The following is a 13,714-nucleotide window of genomic DNA, read 5'->3' as shown; positions in this document are numbered from 1 at the left end:
ATTAAGTAAATATATCCGTATCTCAAATAGTTATCTATAAAATAGATGAAATATTTGAAACAACCTCTTGCCTGGATGCTCATAGGATCACACAAATCAGAATGAACCAATTCCTATATATCTTTGGTTCCATACTCCTTAGACTTAAAAGCTCCTTGGTTATTTTCCTTCCAAGTAAGACTCGCAGGTTGGAAAGATTTCCACTACTAATGAACCCAAAAGTTCATCAGCTACCAATGAATCCTACTCAAGTATAACCTAGCTTTTAGATGTCAAAGATATAATTGGTTCATTTCCGAAGGTTACTTTCTCTTAAAATTAGAAGATGTGTTACTAATTTCCATTTGTTGCATCGTGGGAGTTATTGGATTATAAATTGTCAACCACCATACCAGAATAGATAACTTCCCTTTTTTTTTTTCTTGATAACAACTTTGTTATCAAAATAGACACAATATCTATAATAGTTTAGAAACTGAAGTCAGGTTCTTTCTAAACTTGGTACGTAAAGACAATTACTTAAAATCCATATTTTATTGTTATCAAAGGATAAACATCTCCCACTGCAATAGCTACCACTTTTACAGTAGTGCCCATGTGGACGGTGATTTACCTTTCATTTAGTTGTCGAGTTTCCTGGAACCCTGCAATGAATTGCAGACATGATTAATGGCATCTTGTATCTACACTCCAGGTTCTGGTAGATAACACCACTAGACATGTTTCAACTAATGAATTAAATACACCTAAATTGTTCTTAGTTCTAAGAAGACAGTCTACCTTAATGTCCAAGTCCTATTTCCAATCATTACAATTTGGGACTAATAAGTCTTTTTCTATAGTATGACTACTAGGGATTGACAAACATCCTAAGAATCACAAAAATATTTGGTCAGGATCAACTTATTAAAATCTCCATAAATTTTGCGTATACAAAATTGAAGAGGAGATTTCATTAATTTTATTATCTCGTCAACTTTACTTTATGACGAATAAAATTAATAGTTGATCTATCTTTAATCAAATATTTGGTCAAGACTCTAAATTTAAAATAATATTGATTCCTCTAACAATACTATTTAAATTTACCAACACCTCAAAACACCGTGAATTTTGCATGCCACGTTAGTGTGGACGTATACAAAATCAACATTTGTAAGAGGAAGGTTTTACCCATTAATTATCTTGTCAACGTAACTTTATGACAAATAAAATTATCTCAAACACCGTTAATTTTGTATGCCACGTTAGTGTGGACGTATACAAAATCAATCATTTGTAAGAGGGGTTTTAACCCTTTAATTTTATTATCTTGTCAACCTAGTTTTATGACAAATTAATAGTTGGTTTCATTTGGTCACACAAATAATAGCAGTGACTCCGATGGGGAGGATACTATTAGATGTGTCTAAGTGTATACCATTACTTGACACTAAGTCCATTAATAAGATTATGCCCCTTCCGTTGGGGAAGATCACACGCTCTTAATTAACTTCCTATAGTCATCCAAAAATGGAAGTCTGTTCTAGTGATCCACAAACAAGCTCATCCGTTATGGAGGAAGGCACTCAGAGCCAACGCGCAAGCTTGTTTGCATCTCTTACAAACCAGTAATGGAGACCATTGGATTTACTTAAAAATACCTCTCCCACTTAGTTATTTATGAATGAGGAATTTTAACTATGCTAGCCTACTAAACTTGTAAACTAACATACACACACAGCACAATATAAAAGCAATAAATAGAAAATCTAATTTTCAACTATTATGGCTTTTATCTCTAGTTGTCCTCCGTGTGTTGTCATCCCAAGCTGCTGCCATATTTGGCCACCGCCACCGGGTCTAGCTGTCGCATCCATCTTGCTCCTAGTTCCGCTGCGCCTCTGGTCCTTAGAAGGTTCCACGCTTTGCAAGATTCGATCCGCGACATAAATAGAATTTTACATTTTTGATCCTATATTCCATAAAAGGAATGTACATGTATCTAGATCAAAACTAAAAACTAAATACAGCTCCTGCTGTATTTTATAATACAATCATGCACACACATATAAATGCCCTTGACATGTCCAAGGGTCCAATCACACACATAATAACTAAAAGCCATAATAGTTGGATCCTGCATCCACAAAGTTAGCACATCCTACTATTAACCTGCCTAAATTATGTATGACATGTGCATAATTAAACTAATACCAAATACACAGAGGCAAAACCCTAGCTCTGATACCAATTGTTGGTTGCTACTCGGAAAACCTATAGGTTCCACTGTACAAAAATTTTGTACAAAGGTCTGAACTTTTTCCTAGCTACCATGTGTTCTTTTAAATTAAATTTTGGATCGCCTGCGGAACTTAACACGTTTGATCCAAAACTTAATCTATTTGTTCTTTTAGGTTTTGACTTGGATCTCCTGCGGAACTTAACACGTTCGACCCAAGTCTCCTTAAGTTATTAATTCCATTAAATATTAATTTCCATAAAAGGTTCCCAGTACTGACGTGGCGAGGCACATGGCCTTCTTGGATATGGGAGCAACCACCACCGACTAGACAAAACCTTTAATAGAAAGCTAATATTTAATTTCCTAAAATAACTTTAGGTTAACCAAAGAGAACAATCAAATCACAAGGAAAAGAAAGAAACAAAAGAACACAACTTCGAAAAACCATATTCGAAACACTAGAACGTAAGCCTCTTGTATTTGGTATTATTTCCAAAAATAACTAGCATGATGCGGAAATAGAAATTACTAGTTATACCTTGTAGAAAAACCTCTTGATCTTCTACCGTATTCCTCTTCTTATCCCGGACGTCGTGTGGGCGACGATCTTCCGAGATGAGAACCACCACGCACCTTCTTCTTCTCCAAGCAAGGTTCGGCCACAAGAAGAACCACCTCCAAGGAAGAAGAACTTGATCACCACCAATGCTCCAAAGGATCTTCAAGATGAGGCTTCCTCCTCTTCTTCTTCTCCTTCCTAGGTCCGGCCACCAACAAGAGCTCCAAGAGATGTATGGTTCGGCCACCAAAAGAGAAGAAAGGAGAAAGGCTAGGGCCGGCCACAAGAAGAAGAAAAGAGGGAGAGAAAAATAAAATATTGTCTCTCTTCAAGGCACCTTAACCCCTCTTTTATAAGCCTTGGCCTTGACAATTAAGGAAACTTATTAAAAATAATATCAATAGCTTTCCTTAATATGAATTAATGAGGAATTAATAAAATAAAAACTCCCCATTAAATTCATATGGCCGACCACAATTTAAAGAGAAGAAAAATTTCCAATCAACAAAAATTTCCTTATTTGTTCTTGTAAATTTAATTTCTCTTCAAAATCCCTTCATGGTTGATAAAAGGAAATTTCTATAATTTTAATTTTATCAACATGTGGATAATATTTAAAGAGAAAATAAAACATCTCTACAATCTACAAATAAGGAAAGAGATCTAATCTTTTTCTTTAATCTTTTGTAGATCTATTACAAGAGAGATATTTTAATTTTAATTCTCTTTAAATTATATCTTCCACATAATAATAAAAATTAAAATTAAATTTCTTTTTAATTTATTTTGGCCGGCCCTACTAGCTTGGGTTCAAGCTAGGGCCGGCCACCCAATTTTATACCTAGGCCGGCCCTAGCTTGTTCCCAAGCTAGCTTGGCCGGCCCCTATTGGGTAGGTTTAGAAGGTGGGTATAGGTGGGTATAGAACTCTATAAATAAGAGGCTACGATAGGGACCGAGAGGAGGAATTGGTTTTGGTCTCCCGATAAAATTAAGCATCCCGTGTTCGCCCCGAACACACAACTTAATTTTATCAATGATAATTCATTCCACTAGAGAACTATCATTGAACTACCGCACCAATCCCAAATTACATTTTTGGGCTCCTTCTTATTATGAGTGTGTTAGTCTCCCTATGTTTAAGATATCGAATGTCCACTAATTAAGTGAGTTACTGACAACTCATTTAATTAATATCTAAGTCCAAGAGTAGTACCACTCAACCTTATCGTCATGTCGGACTAAGTCCACCTGCAGGGTTTAACATGACAATCCTTATGAGCTCCTCTTGGGGACATTATCAACCTAGTATCTCTAGGACACAGTTTCCTTCTATAATCAACAACACACACTATAAGTGATACCATTTCCCAACTTATCGGGTTTATTGATTCATCGAACTAAATCTCACCCATTGATAAATTAAAGAAATAAATATCAAATATATGTGCTTGTTATTATATCAGGATTAAGAGCACACACTTCCATAATAACCGAGGTCTTTGTTTCTTTATAAAATCAGTATAAAAGAAACGACCTCAAATGGTCCTACTCAATACACTCTAAGTGTACTAGTGTAATTATACAGTCAAGATAAACTGATACCTAATTACACTACGACCTTCTAATGGTTTGTTCCTTTCCATTTTGGTCGTGAGCTACTGTTTATAATTTATAAGGTACTGATAACATGATCCTCTGTGTGTGACACCACACACTATGTTATCTACAATATAAATTAATTGAACAACTACATTTATCACAAATGTAGACATTTGACCAATGTGATTCTTATCTCTAGATAAATGTTTATACCAAAAGCTAGGCTTTTAGTATACACTCTAACAGTGTCCTCTTACCATAGAGTTCCATATAGTTATGGAACAAACCCTAGGTCTAGTGGTCAAGCCAAAAATACTAGGGAAGTCATCCCTAAGAGTACTTTTGCAACAAATGTGACTAAGACTTCTAAGAAGTCTAAGAAAGTCACAAACAAGGTCACAAGGGAGGCTATCCCTAGAGTTGACCTAGAAAATGTGACCAAGGCTTCTAAGAAGCCCAACAAGGTCACTAGGAAGGTATCTAGGGAAGTTATCCCTAGTGAGTACCTAGAGCATCCAAGGAGCACCAATAGGTGTTGGGTACCTAGGAGCATCTTCTCTACCCCATAGATGGGTTAGAGAGTGTCAACTCCGATTAGAAGGGTAGTTAACCCAACTTTGAGGAAATTGACACTCAAGGAGCATTTTCAAGGTTTTTGTTAACCTTTGAAAATGAAATGGAATTATTACTTACTCTTTGAAAGAGTAAAATGTGCCTAATGGTGGAAGAATTGATTTTAATCTTAAATGGCACATATTGGGAAATTCATAAGAACTATCAAGTTGGGATTTTGGTATGTTCTTAGGCAATTTAAGGCAATCCGAGCCTTAATTTAAAAGTGCTACTCTTGTGGAAAAATGGAATATGCCAACATTTGAGGAATATGCTTAATTTTAATTGGCATAAATTAATCAAGGGAATAAGAAATGCAAACTTAGGCTTTGACATTTTCTTGAAGCACTTTGGGGCAATCTAGGTTTAAGTTGTAAGTTTAGCTAAGACTTTAAGGATACTTAGATAGTTAATCTAGGTATATTTTATTTATGCTAAACCTTGCCATGATTGTTTGCCCATCATATGCCATGACATCATGTCTATTTTTGCATTCATGTTTTATTATGAAAAATCCAAAAATACCATGTCATGACATTCATACATCATGTAGTAATAGGGTATTTTCTTTTGAAAATTATTTTCTGTTGATGTATGCCATAACATAATCATGCATTAAGTTTAATTCCTTGTAATTAAGGACAAATGGCATTTAACGGCACTTATTGACAAGTGACATCCTAGGTGGATGTCTAACATCTCTAAAATGCCTAGATAGATATGCATGATCCCTAGATTAGGGCAAAAACCAAAATCTACATCTCACAAAGACTATAAGGTGACTTGTATGTGTTTTAGTGCATATTATATACAAGTGAGATGTTGGGATGATGAACAAAACTCAAGATGTTGATTTAGTGCATTCTTTTGAGTTTTAGGTTCATCAAAACACATAGTTATGTGTTTTCCCATCATTGGGAAAGCTAATGTACAAGTCATGTGCATTAAGTCCAAGGAATGTGATGGGATATTGGTTTTGAAAATGTTGTTAAAAATGTTTTTGGAAAACCTTGGTGAAGGCTATCTTTTGATGGTAATCACCATTGAATAGTTAGACACAAACTTGAAGAAAAACACTAAAGTTTTTGCAAGTTTTCAAGTTTGTGTCAATCTTTGAAAATATGATGTATTTTCATAGAAAGCTATTTTTCCATGATTAAGTATGCCCTAAATAATGTCTACACGAAATTTCATAATTTTTAGATTTTTGTAGAATTTTCTAGGGGTTTCTGAAGTTGACTGAAATGGAATTTCAGCAACTATCAGAGCTCCGATCGATCCATGGATCGATTGAGTTCTGAATCGATCCATGAATCGATTCAACGGCATTCGTGAGCGAAGCTCGCTGGATCGATCAGCCGATCGATCAGGAGTCTGAATCGATCCGTGGATCGATTCGAAAGGTTCAATCGATTGAACCCAACTCCAATCGATCCAAGTTGCTGATTTTGGTGGGAAGGCCGATGTCAGCATCCTTGAACCTCTTTGAGTCTAGGTAACCATTCCAAACCCCTTAAATACATTTGTATACATACAAAGGGTGTTTTCATGTTGAAAACAAGGATGGATTGGTTAACGAAGACTAAGTAGAAGTTTAGGTTGAGGTTGTTTCAAATTTTGAATATTTGAACCTCAAAACTTCTAAATTTGGGTTTCCTAATGTTTTAGGGATTCCAAGTCATTGTTGGTGGAATGACAAGTTACCACCATGTCTTTAGGGGGAGGGACTCTTTAAAGACATGAAAATTATTTTTCATGAACCTTGGAAGGTGGTTAACCTTCTGTTGTGAACTTGCTCAAGGTTGAGCATTTAAACTTGAAATGGGGAGAAATGGGGAGTGGATATCCTCATTATTTCAAGTGGACACTCAAGTGGTAGATAATGCTCAAGGTTGGGTAGTTGTCTACATTGAGGGAGAAGTTAAGAATAAATGAAGGGTGTGGGACCTTCATTATCGTGTTGATCACAACGAGTGATGTTGTGAACAACGATGAGCAACTCTTCAGGGGGAGAGTCTTCAACAAATGGATTTGTTGAAGTGTGCCCAGAATTGGAGCATAGGTTGATGTGTGTCCAACGATGGGTTGATGTGTGCCAATAGGGGGAGAATGTATGGTTAAGCTTAGTCCTTCATTACCTATGGGAAGGTCATAGGGGGAGAATGAAAGGACTCATGAAAGGGAGTAAGTTAGGCTTTCAGTACCTAGAGGGAGTTTGCCCTCTTAGGGGGAGAATGAAGAGCTTAATTTATGCTTTCATTACCTAGTGGCATGAAGAAGGAGGCTATGGGATTAGCCTAACTTACATATGGGATTGTAAGTGTTATTGTGGTATTGTCAAACATCAAAAAGGGGGAGATTGTTGGTGCAATATCCCTCAGGTCAAGGTTGACCTAGGTAACCAAGCTGAGTCTTGGTTTGGGTTTAGATGTTTGACAATAAGATATTGATTGAAGAAGAGTCAAGTAGGTCAAGGTTGACTGGATACTTGACTGGGAAGTCCTAACTGGGATGTTAGGCAAAATGAAAGTCCTGGTGAGTGAAGCCAGGCAGAAGAAAAGTCCTGATGAGTGAAGCTAGGCAGATGAAAATCCTGGTGAGTGAAGCCAGGTGAAAGTCCTAGTGAGTGAAGCTAGGCAGATGGAAATCCTGGTGAGTGAAGCCAGGTGAAAGCCCTAGTGAGTGAAGCTAGGCAGATGGAAATCCTGGTGAGTGAAGCCAGGTGAAAGCCCTAGTGAGTGAAGCTAGGCAGATGGAAAACCCTAGTGAGTGAAGCTAGGTGAAAGCCCTGGTGAGTGAAGCCAGGCAAGGGAAAATCCAGATGGATCAAGGATGATCGGACATCTGGTGCTGGGAAGTCCAAGTAGGTCAAAGGATTGACTGGATACTTGGCATGAAAGAAAAGTCCAAGTAGGTCAAAGGGATTGACCGGATACTTGGCACAGAGAAAAGTCCAAGTGGGTCAAAGGGATTGACCGGACACTTGGTAAGGGAGTCCTAGCAGGTCAAGGGAGTGACTAGATGCTAGGCATGACATACCAACAGGTCAAGGTTGACCGGATGTTGGTTTGGGAGGTTTAGGACTTGGTTTTGGACAAAAACCAAGTGCTGGATCGATCAGTGGATCGATCCAGGCTCTAGATCGATCAGTGGATCGATCCAGATCTGTCCCAGCGAACAGAGAGCTTCTGGATCGATCCGTGGATCGATCCAGAGGTCCCAATCGATCAGTGGATCGATTGGGACGCGGTTGCTTCGCGCGATAAGCGCTGGATCGATCCAGAGCACAGAGACGCTCTGGATCGATCCGTGGATCGATCCAAAGCCTCCCCGATCGATTGGGAACATTCGAATCGATCGGGATCCGACCGTTGGCGTCGTTTATAGCTGCAGGCGTTCGATGGCTGCGGCAAGTTCTTCTCCGATTCACTCAAGAGCTCTCGCCAACTCCTCCACAGCGCTCACAAAAGCTCAGATCGCCAGTTCTTGAAGAATCTTGAAAGCTCTCCAAGTCAAGAGGCGGATCAAAGCCAAGAAGAGAAGCTAGGGTTAGGGTTTTGTACTCATTGTAAGCTTGTAAGCTTGTATTTCTTGTATCCTTTCCCTCTCTTCTTGTATTGAGTATTGTAGGGCTTCTCCGCCCTTGGTAGTTACCACAAAGGAAAGTTTTATTTAGTGGAGGGTGTGTGTGTTGGTGTGGATCCTTGGATTAGTCACATCTTGTGACGTGGATACCAAGTAAAACCAACCGTGTTAGCGTTGTGTGTTTGTTTCTGTATTTTCCGCTGCACATCGTTGAAGGAACAAGCAACGCCGAGCACCGAGCAAGCGCGACGAGCTATTCACCCCCCCCCTCTAGCTACTTTTGGTCCTAACAATTTTAACACTTCAACAATGATAGAAGAAAGTGAGAATATTTTCGTACTTAATATTGTATCAAAAGAATCACCATAAATAGATCTAAAGTGTGGTATAACGATTATGCTTTTATGTTTTTGGTTGACCAAAAGGTTATTAGACGACCAAAAAACTAATCGTCGAAACCCAAAATTTAAATCAATCCTTGGCATTGAGGCAATGGAGCAAGTCTTAGCAATTCGAGGTTACGACCTTATGAGTATGAAACCTTGACCCAACCAATGAAATTGTTGAACAACTCTCTCTTCGATGATACGATGAATAAATCCAAAGAGAAGAAATCAATCACAAGTGAAGAGAGGTGTTACCATAGAGAGCTTTAATGGCAAGAACAAAACCACTTGATAATCTTTTAGCACTTCAATAATGAGAGGAAATACGAGAGTGTTCGTATTCTTAACTTGTACCCAAAGAATCTCAAACATGGCTTTAAAAAGTAGTCTAATGGTCATATTTTTGAGTTTTTAATCAACAAAAGGTCGCTAGTTAACCAAAAATTGGTTCTTCAAATCCATAATTCTAAAGAAATTTGGTGGCTTATCCCAATTTCATTCAACCAAAGAAAATAGATAAATCGACTATCTAGAAAGGCTTTGATCTTTATACAATTAATTAAATTTTGTTCCAAAATAAAACAATATAGTCACAAACAACTGTACATAATACAAAAAGAAATGTTTAGGTAAAAAAAACTAAAATAAAACTCTAGATTTTTTATATATAAAATTGACAAAATTGTCACAACAAGCTAATTGCCCTACACCCAAAGTAAAAAAAATAAAAAATAACACCTAATAGATCAATCTAATGATCGCTTTCATTGTATCCAAAACTTCAATGATTAAACTCATTGGAATTATCATGGTCAATGCTAAAGCTTCCATTAGAGAATGCCATTTTGTGAAGGTTATGAATTTCAGCAGAGTATTGGCCAGAGTTGTAGATCATACTTTGTCCAAATTTTATGCCGTTGGAGAGATCACTCAAGCTTTCGTCGTTATCCAATGCTCTCATTACCTAAAACAATAGGTGATATACCTTTTAAAATCATGCACAAATTCTAATTAATGAAATTTAAATACATATATAATTCGATATAATGATCAATAAGTTTCTTCATCATAACTATCTAACAACTAAATATCCATACTTGAACATTAGAAATGATCAAACTCATGTGAAAAATATTAAAACAAGAGGTGCTTGATAAAAATTGAGTTTATGTACATACTTGCACCATTCTTGGCCGCTTGGGAGCAGAATGACGAACACAAGCAGCAGCTGCTTCAATCATACGTAGCATTCCAACTTTGGGAAACTTGTTCTCCAATCTAGGATCCACTAATTCATCAAAATTACCTGTCTCAAGGGCATGAATCAAGAGTGGTCGAGCCTGCAAAATGATTGAAATGAATAATTTAATAGATACACATGAAAAATTGTACTACAAACTCTATATATAAGATATATATTACACACATTGTAATGCTAAGGATTTGGTGGATTGACAATTTGAATTGTATAATAAAGTTAAAATCATAATAATACATAGAGAAATCTTTAACCTTTCCATTTGATAATGTAATAGTGATTATAAGGATAAATGAACAATAAAAATAACCTCAATTAAATATTTTGATATTCAATATAGTTTATGCACAAAAGGCAATCTACCTAGATAAGACAATTTCACTCACACACCAACAATTATATTTATTACACTTTATCACTTTTCCAATTTATTTCTTTTACACTTTGAACACTTATTATTGTCTACTAATAAATTGCCAAAACAACTCTAATTATTGTCTTGATCACTAGATAGGACATCTATACATATGCATAAAAGCTATGTGCATTGTGTGAAAAATTGTATGATGACATGGAGTAATACTCGTCATTTTTTATATTAACGGGAAGGAGTGCGAGACCACAAGAGGCTTAGAGGAGAGATATTGTTGTTGGGTTACAATCAAAGTCTTACATTGGAAATACATAGAAAATAACATAGACTTAAAAGATGAAAGATATTTTCATTGATATGAGACATTTTGGGTAGAACCTAAATACAAAACTATGATGACTTAGGCTCAAGGTGGACAATATCATATCATTGTGGAGATATGTGAATTCTTTTGGTCCTAACAATCATGCTATTGGGAAAGAATGTTTGTAATAGACTGACAAAGTTATTATTTTGCTTATGGTATTATTGTGATGATTGTGAAGTTGTGTTGTGGTGTTGTTAAGTGATCGGGGTTAGGGTTTAGGGTACATTAAGTGAACTTGTGTTGTGATGTAGCTAGAATACAAATAATAACTACAATTGGTGTGCATATGAGTTACCCTTAGTTTTATATTAGAAAAGTTGAATTGATCAAAATTTTGAAGGATAGATAAAGGAAATTGGTATTTTATTTAAGATGCCTTGATTAAAGCTAATCTCGTCTAGAAACAACAACTAATTTTGGACTTGACAACAGTAAATTGAATAGTAAAATTAAACATACCCATTCAACTAAGCTCTCATCTCCTAGAGGACGAGATGTGTCTACTGGTTTACGCCCAGTTATTAACTCTAGAAGCACAACACCAAATGAATACACATCGGACCTGTCTGTCAATTTTCCACTAGAAGCGTATTCAGGTGCCAAGTATCTAAAATGAGAATAAAATCATACAATGTGTTAGTTACTTAAGATCGTAAAATAGAAAACATAAACTTTCCCCATTGGCATAGAATTCAAGGGGGAAAAAATGAGACGATATGGGAAGTTTCATGAGTAAACAAAAAAAAAAGTTTACCCAAATGTCCCCATGACTCTAGTTGACACATGAGAATTAGCATCATTTGTTAGTTTTGCCAAGCCAAAATCTGCAACCTGTTAAACTATCAAAGCCTTAGAAATCATGATAAAAAAACTATTTAAGAATTTAGTTCATTCATTCGAAATGATCATGAAGATATAATATTGCCTGAGCTTCAAAAGATTCATCTAAGAGGATATTAGCCGATTTGATGTCTCTGTGGATGATACGAGGATGACCTATCAAAGTAATCATAAATTATGCTAAAATAGTTTAAAATCGAAGAAAAATCATTAAATTTCACTTACAGTCTTCATGGAGATATGCTAGTCCACGAGCCGATCCTAGAGAAATTTTCATTCTCTTTGCCCAATCGAGAACCGGTAGACCTTCTCCTAATAGTTAAAGGGGCATTCTGTTAGATACCTATCATCTCCATGAGAAGGAAACTCTTTATTCATGTATTTACCATGCAAATGATGCTGCAAAGTTTTGTTAGAAACATATTCGTAAACCAAAAGGCGATGATGTTCAGCTATGCAGTAGCCCACCAAAGAAACAAGATGGCGATGGTGTACGCGACTAATGATCTCCACTTCTGCCTTAAATTCCTTATCGCCTTGTCCACTACCAGCCCTAAGTTGTTTGACAGCAATTTGCCTCCCATCAGACATTGTACCCTTATATACAGACCCAAATCCACCTTGACCGATGTGATTTTCATGAGAAAATCCATTTGTTATGGATTTTAACTCGTCGTATGTGAACCAATGCCTAGATCCTGGTGGCTCAATGGTATCCGATGTATGACCTTGACGATTGTATGAGGCTTGCATTGTAGGTGATAATGCTATCTTATTCGAACCGCTGTTATCTGGATGTGAAGGTTATGTAGTTAGTGACTGAAAATATGGAAAAAGATGAGAAATATCAGTAACTAATTATGACTTACTTGGTAGAGTGGGTTGACTGAGAGATTGATCATATGGACTTGTAGAGCCATATGTTCTTCCCTTCTTCTTCCTGAGGACTATAAAGAAAATTGCAATGAAAACTAGCACTCCGGCAACGGTTATTCCAACTAAAGTCCCGGTTCCAGTAGTTTCAGTTACATTTGAACTCTTTGAATGTCTCGAATGAGGAAAAATACTAGAAGAAGAGTTAGATTTTGTAGTGCCATTAGGATGAATATGAGGAGGACTATGAATGGTTGGTGGATAAGGTGGAGGCACATGATGGGGAGATGGAGAAATTGGAGTAAGTGTTCGAGTTGGTGGAGGTGGAGGTGGTGGCGGCGGCGGCGATTCTTTGTTATTGATAGGAGGGGCTATATTTGGATTTATGGGAGGCGGTTGAACAAACATTGGAGGAGGTATTGATGGAGGAGGAGGTATTAATGGAGGAGGAGGTATTGAGTATGAAGGTGAGCTAGGTGGAGGGGATGGATTTGGAGGAGGTGGAGGTGGTGGAATTGATATAGTTGAATCATTTGACAATGGCGAGGGATTTGGATTTGTAGCTTGAGGAGGAGGAGGAGGAGGAGGAGAAGTAGAGGGAGGTGGAGGAGTTGCATTTGAATTGGATGGTGGCGGTGGCGGCGGTGGCAATGGCGGTGGTGGTGGCTGCAATGAGGATGATGCTATAGGAGGGGGTGTCGATAAGTTAGGTGGAGGTGGTGAATTTGATATGTAAGGTAGTGTTGGTGGTGGTGGAGATAACAATGGTGGAGGTGAGATAAAAGGTTGAGATGGTGATGGTGATGGTGGTGGTGGTGGTGGTGATGGTGATGGTGGTGGTGGTGGTGGTGGTGGAGATAACAATGGTGGAGGTGAGGTAAGAGGTTGAGGTGGTGATGCTGATGGTGGTGGTGGTGGTGGTGGAGAGGTTCCGGCGGGAGGTGGTGGAGTTTCGTCAATTGGGGATGGTGGTGAAATTGGTGTAAATGGGGGTGAATGTTTAGATGTGCTTGGCAAGGTATAACTTGAACTATTG

At 37.4% G+C, this 13,714-nt stretch overlaps 1 protein-coding gene across 1 annotated transcript; it reads right to left on the bottom strand.

Annotated features, from left to right (window-relative positions):
• Positions 1 to 9,706: 9,706 nt before the first annotated feature.
• Positions 9,707 to 12,841, bottom strand: LOC122011575 (proline-rich receptor-like protein kinase PERK12). Its single transcript, XM_042567959.1, has 8 exons — positions 12,675 to 12,841; positions 12,168 to 12,596; positions 12,031 to 12,102; positions 11,891 to 11,961; positions 11,720 to 11,796; positions 11,425 to 11,572; positions 10,146 to 10,307; positions 9,707 to 9,931 (listed from the first exon to the last, which is right to left on the bottom strand). Exons 2-8 carry the CDS (start codon positions 12,556 to 12,558, stop codon positions 9,749 to 9,751), a joined length of 1,104 nt encoding a protein of 367 aa, XP_042423893.1. The 5' UTR covers positions 12,559 to 12,596; positions 12,675 to 12,841; the 3' UTR covers positions 9,707 to 9,748.
• Positions 12,842 to 13,714: the final 873 nt, after the last annotated feature.

The sequence above is a fragment of the Zingiber officinale genome, chromosome 8A, assembly GCF_018446385.1.
Source record: "Zingiber officinale cultivar Zhangliang chromosome 8A, Zo_v1.1, whole genome shotgun sequence".
Taxonomy (NCBI): Eukaryota; Viridiplantae; Streptophyta; class Magnoliopsida; order Zingiberales; family Zingiberaceae; genus Zingiber; species Zingiber officinale.
This window is presented reverse-complemented; position numbering and strand designations above follow the sequence as displayed.

Excerpts from the sequence above, each read along its gene's own strand:
- LOC122011575 (XM_042567959.1), bottom strand. The coding sequence starts at position 12,558 with ATGCAAGCCTCATACAATCGTCAAGGTCATACATCGGATACCATTGAG. Across the intron at positions 11,797-11,890 it reads ATGAATCTTTTGAAGCTCAG|GTTGCAGATTTTGGCTTGGC; the intron begins GCAATATTATAT and ends ATAGTTTAACAG. Across the intron at positions 9,932-10,145 it reads AGCGGCCAAGAATGGTGCAA|GTAATGAGAGCATTGGATAA; the intron begins GTATGTACATAA and ends CTATTGTTTTAG.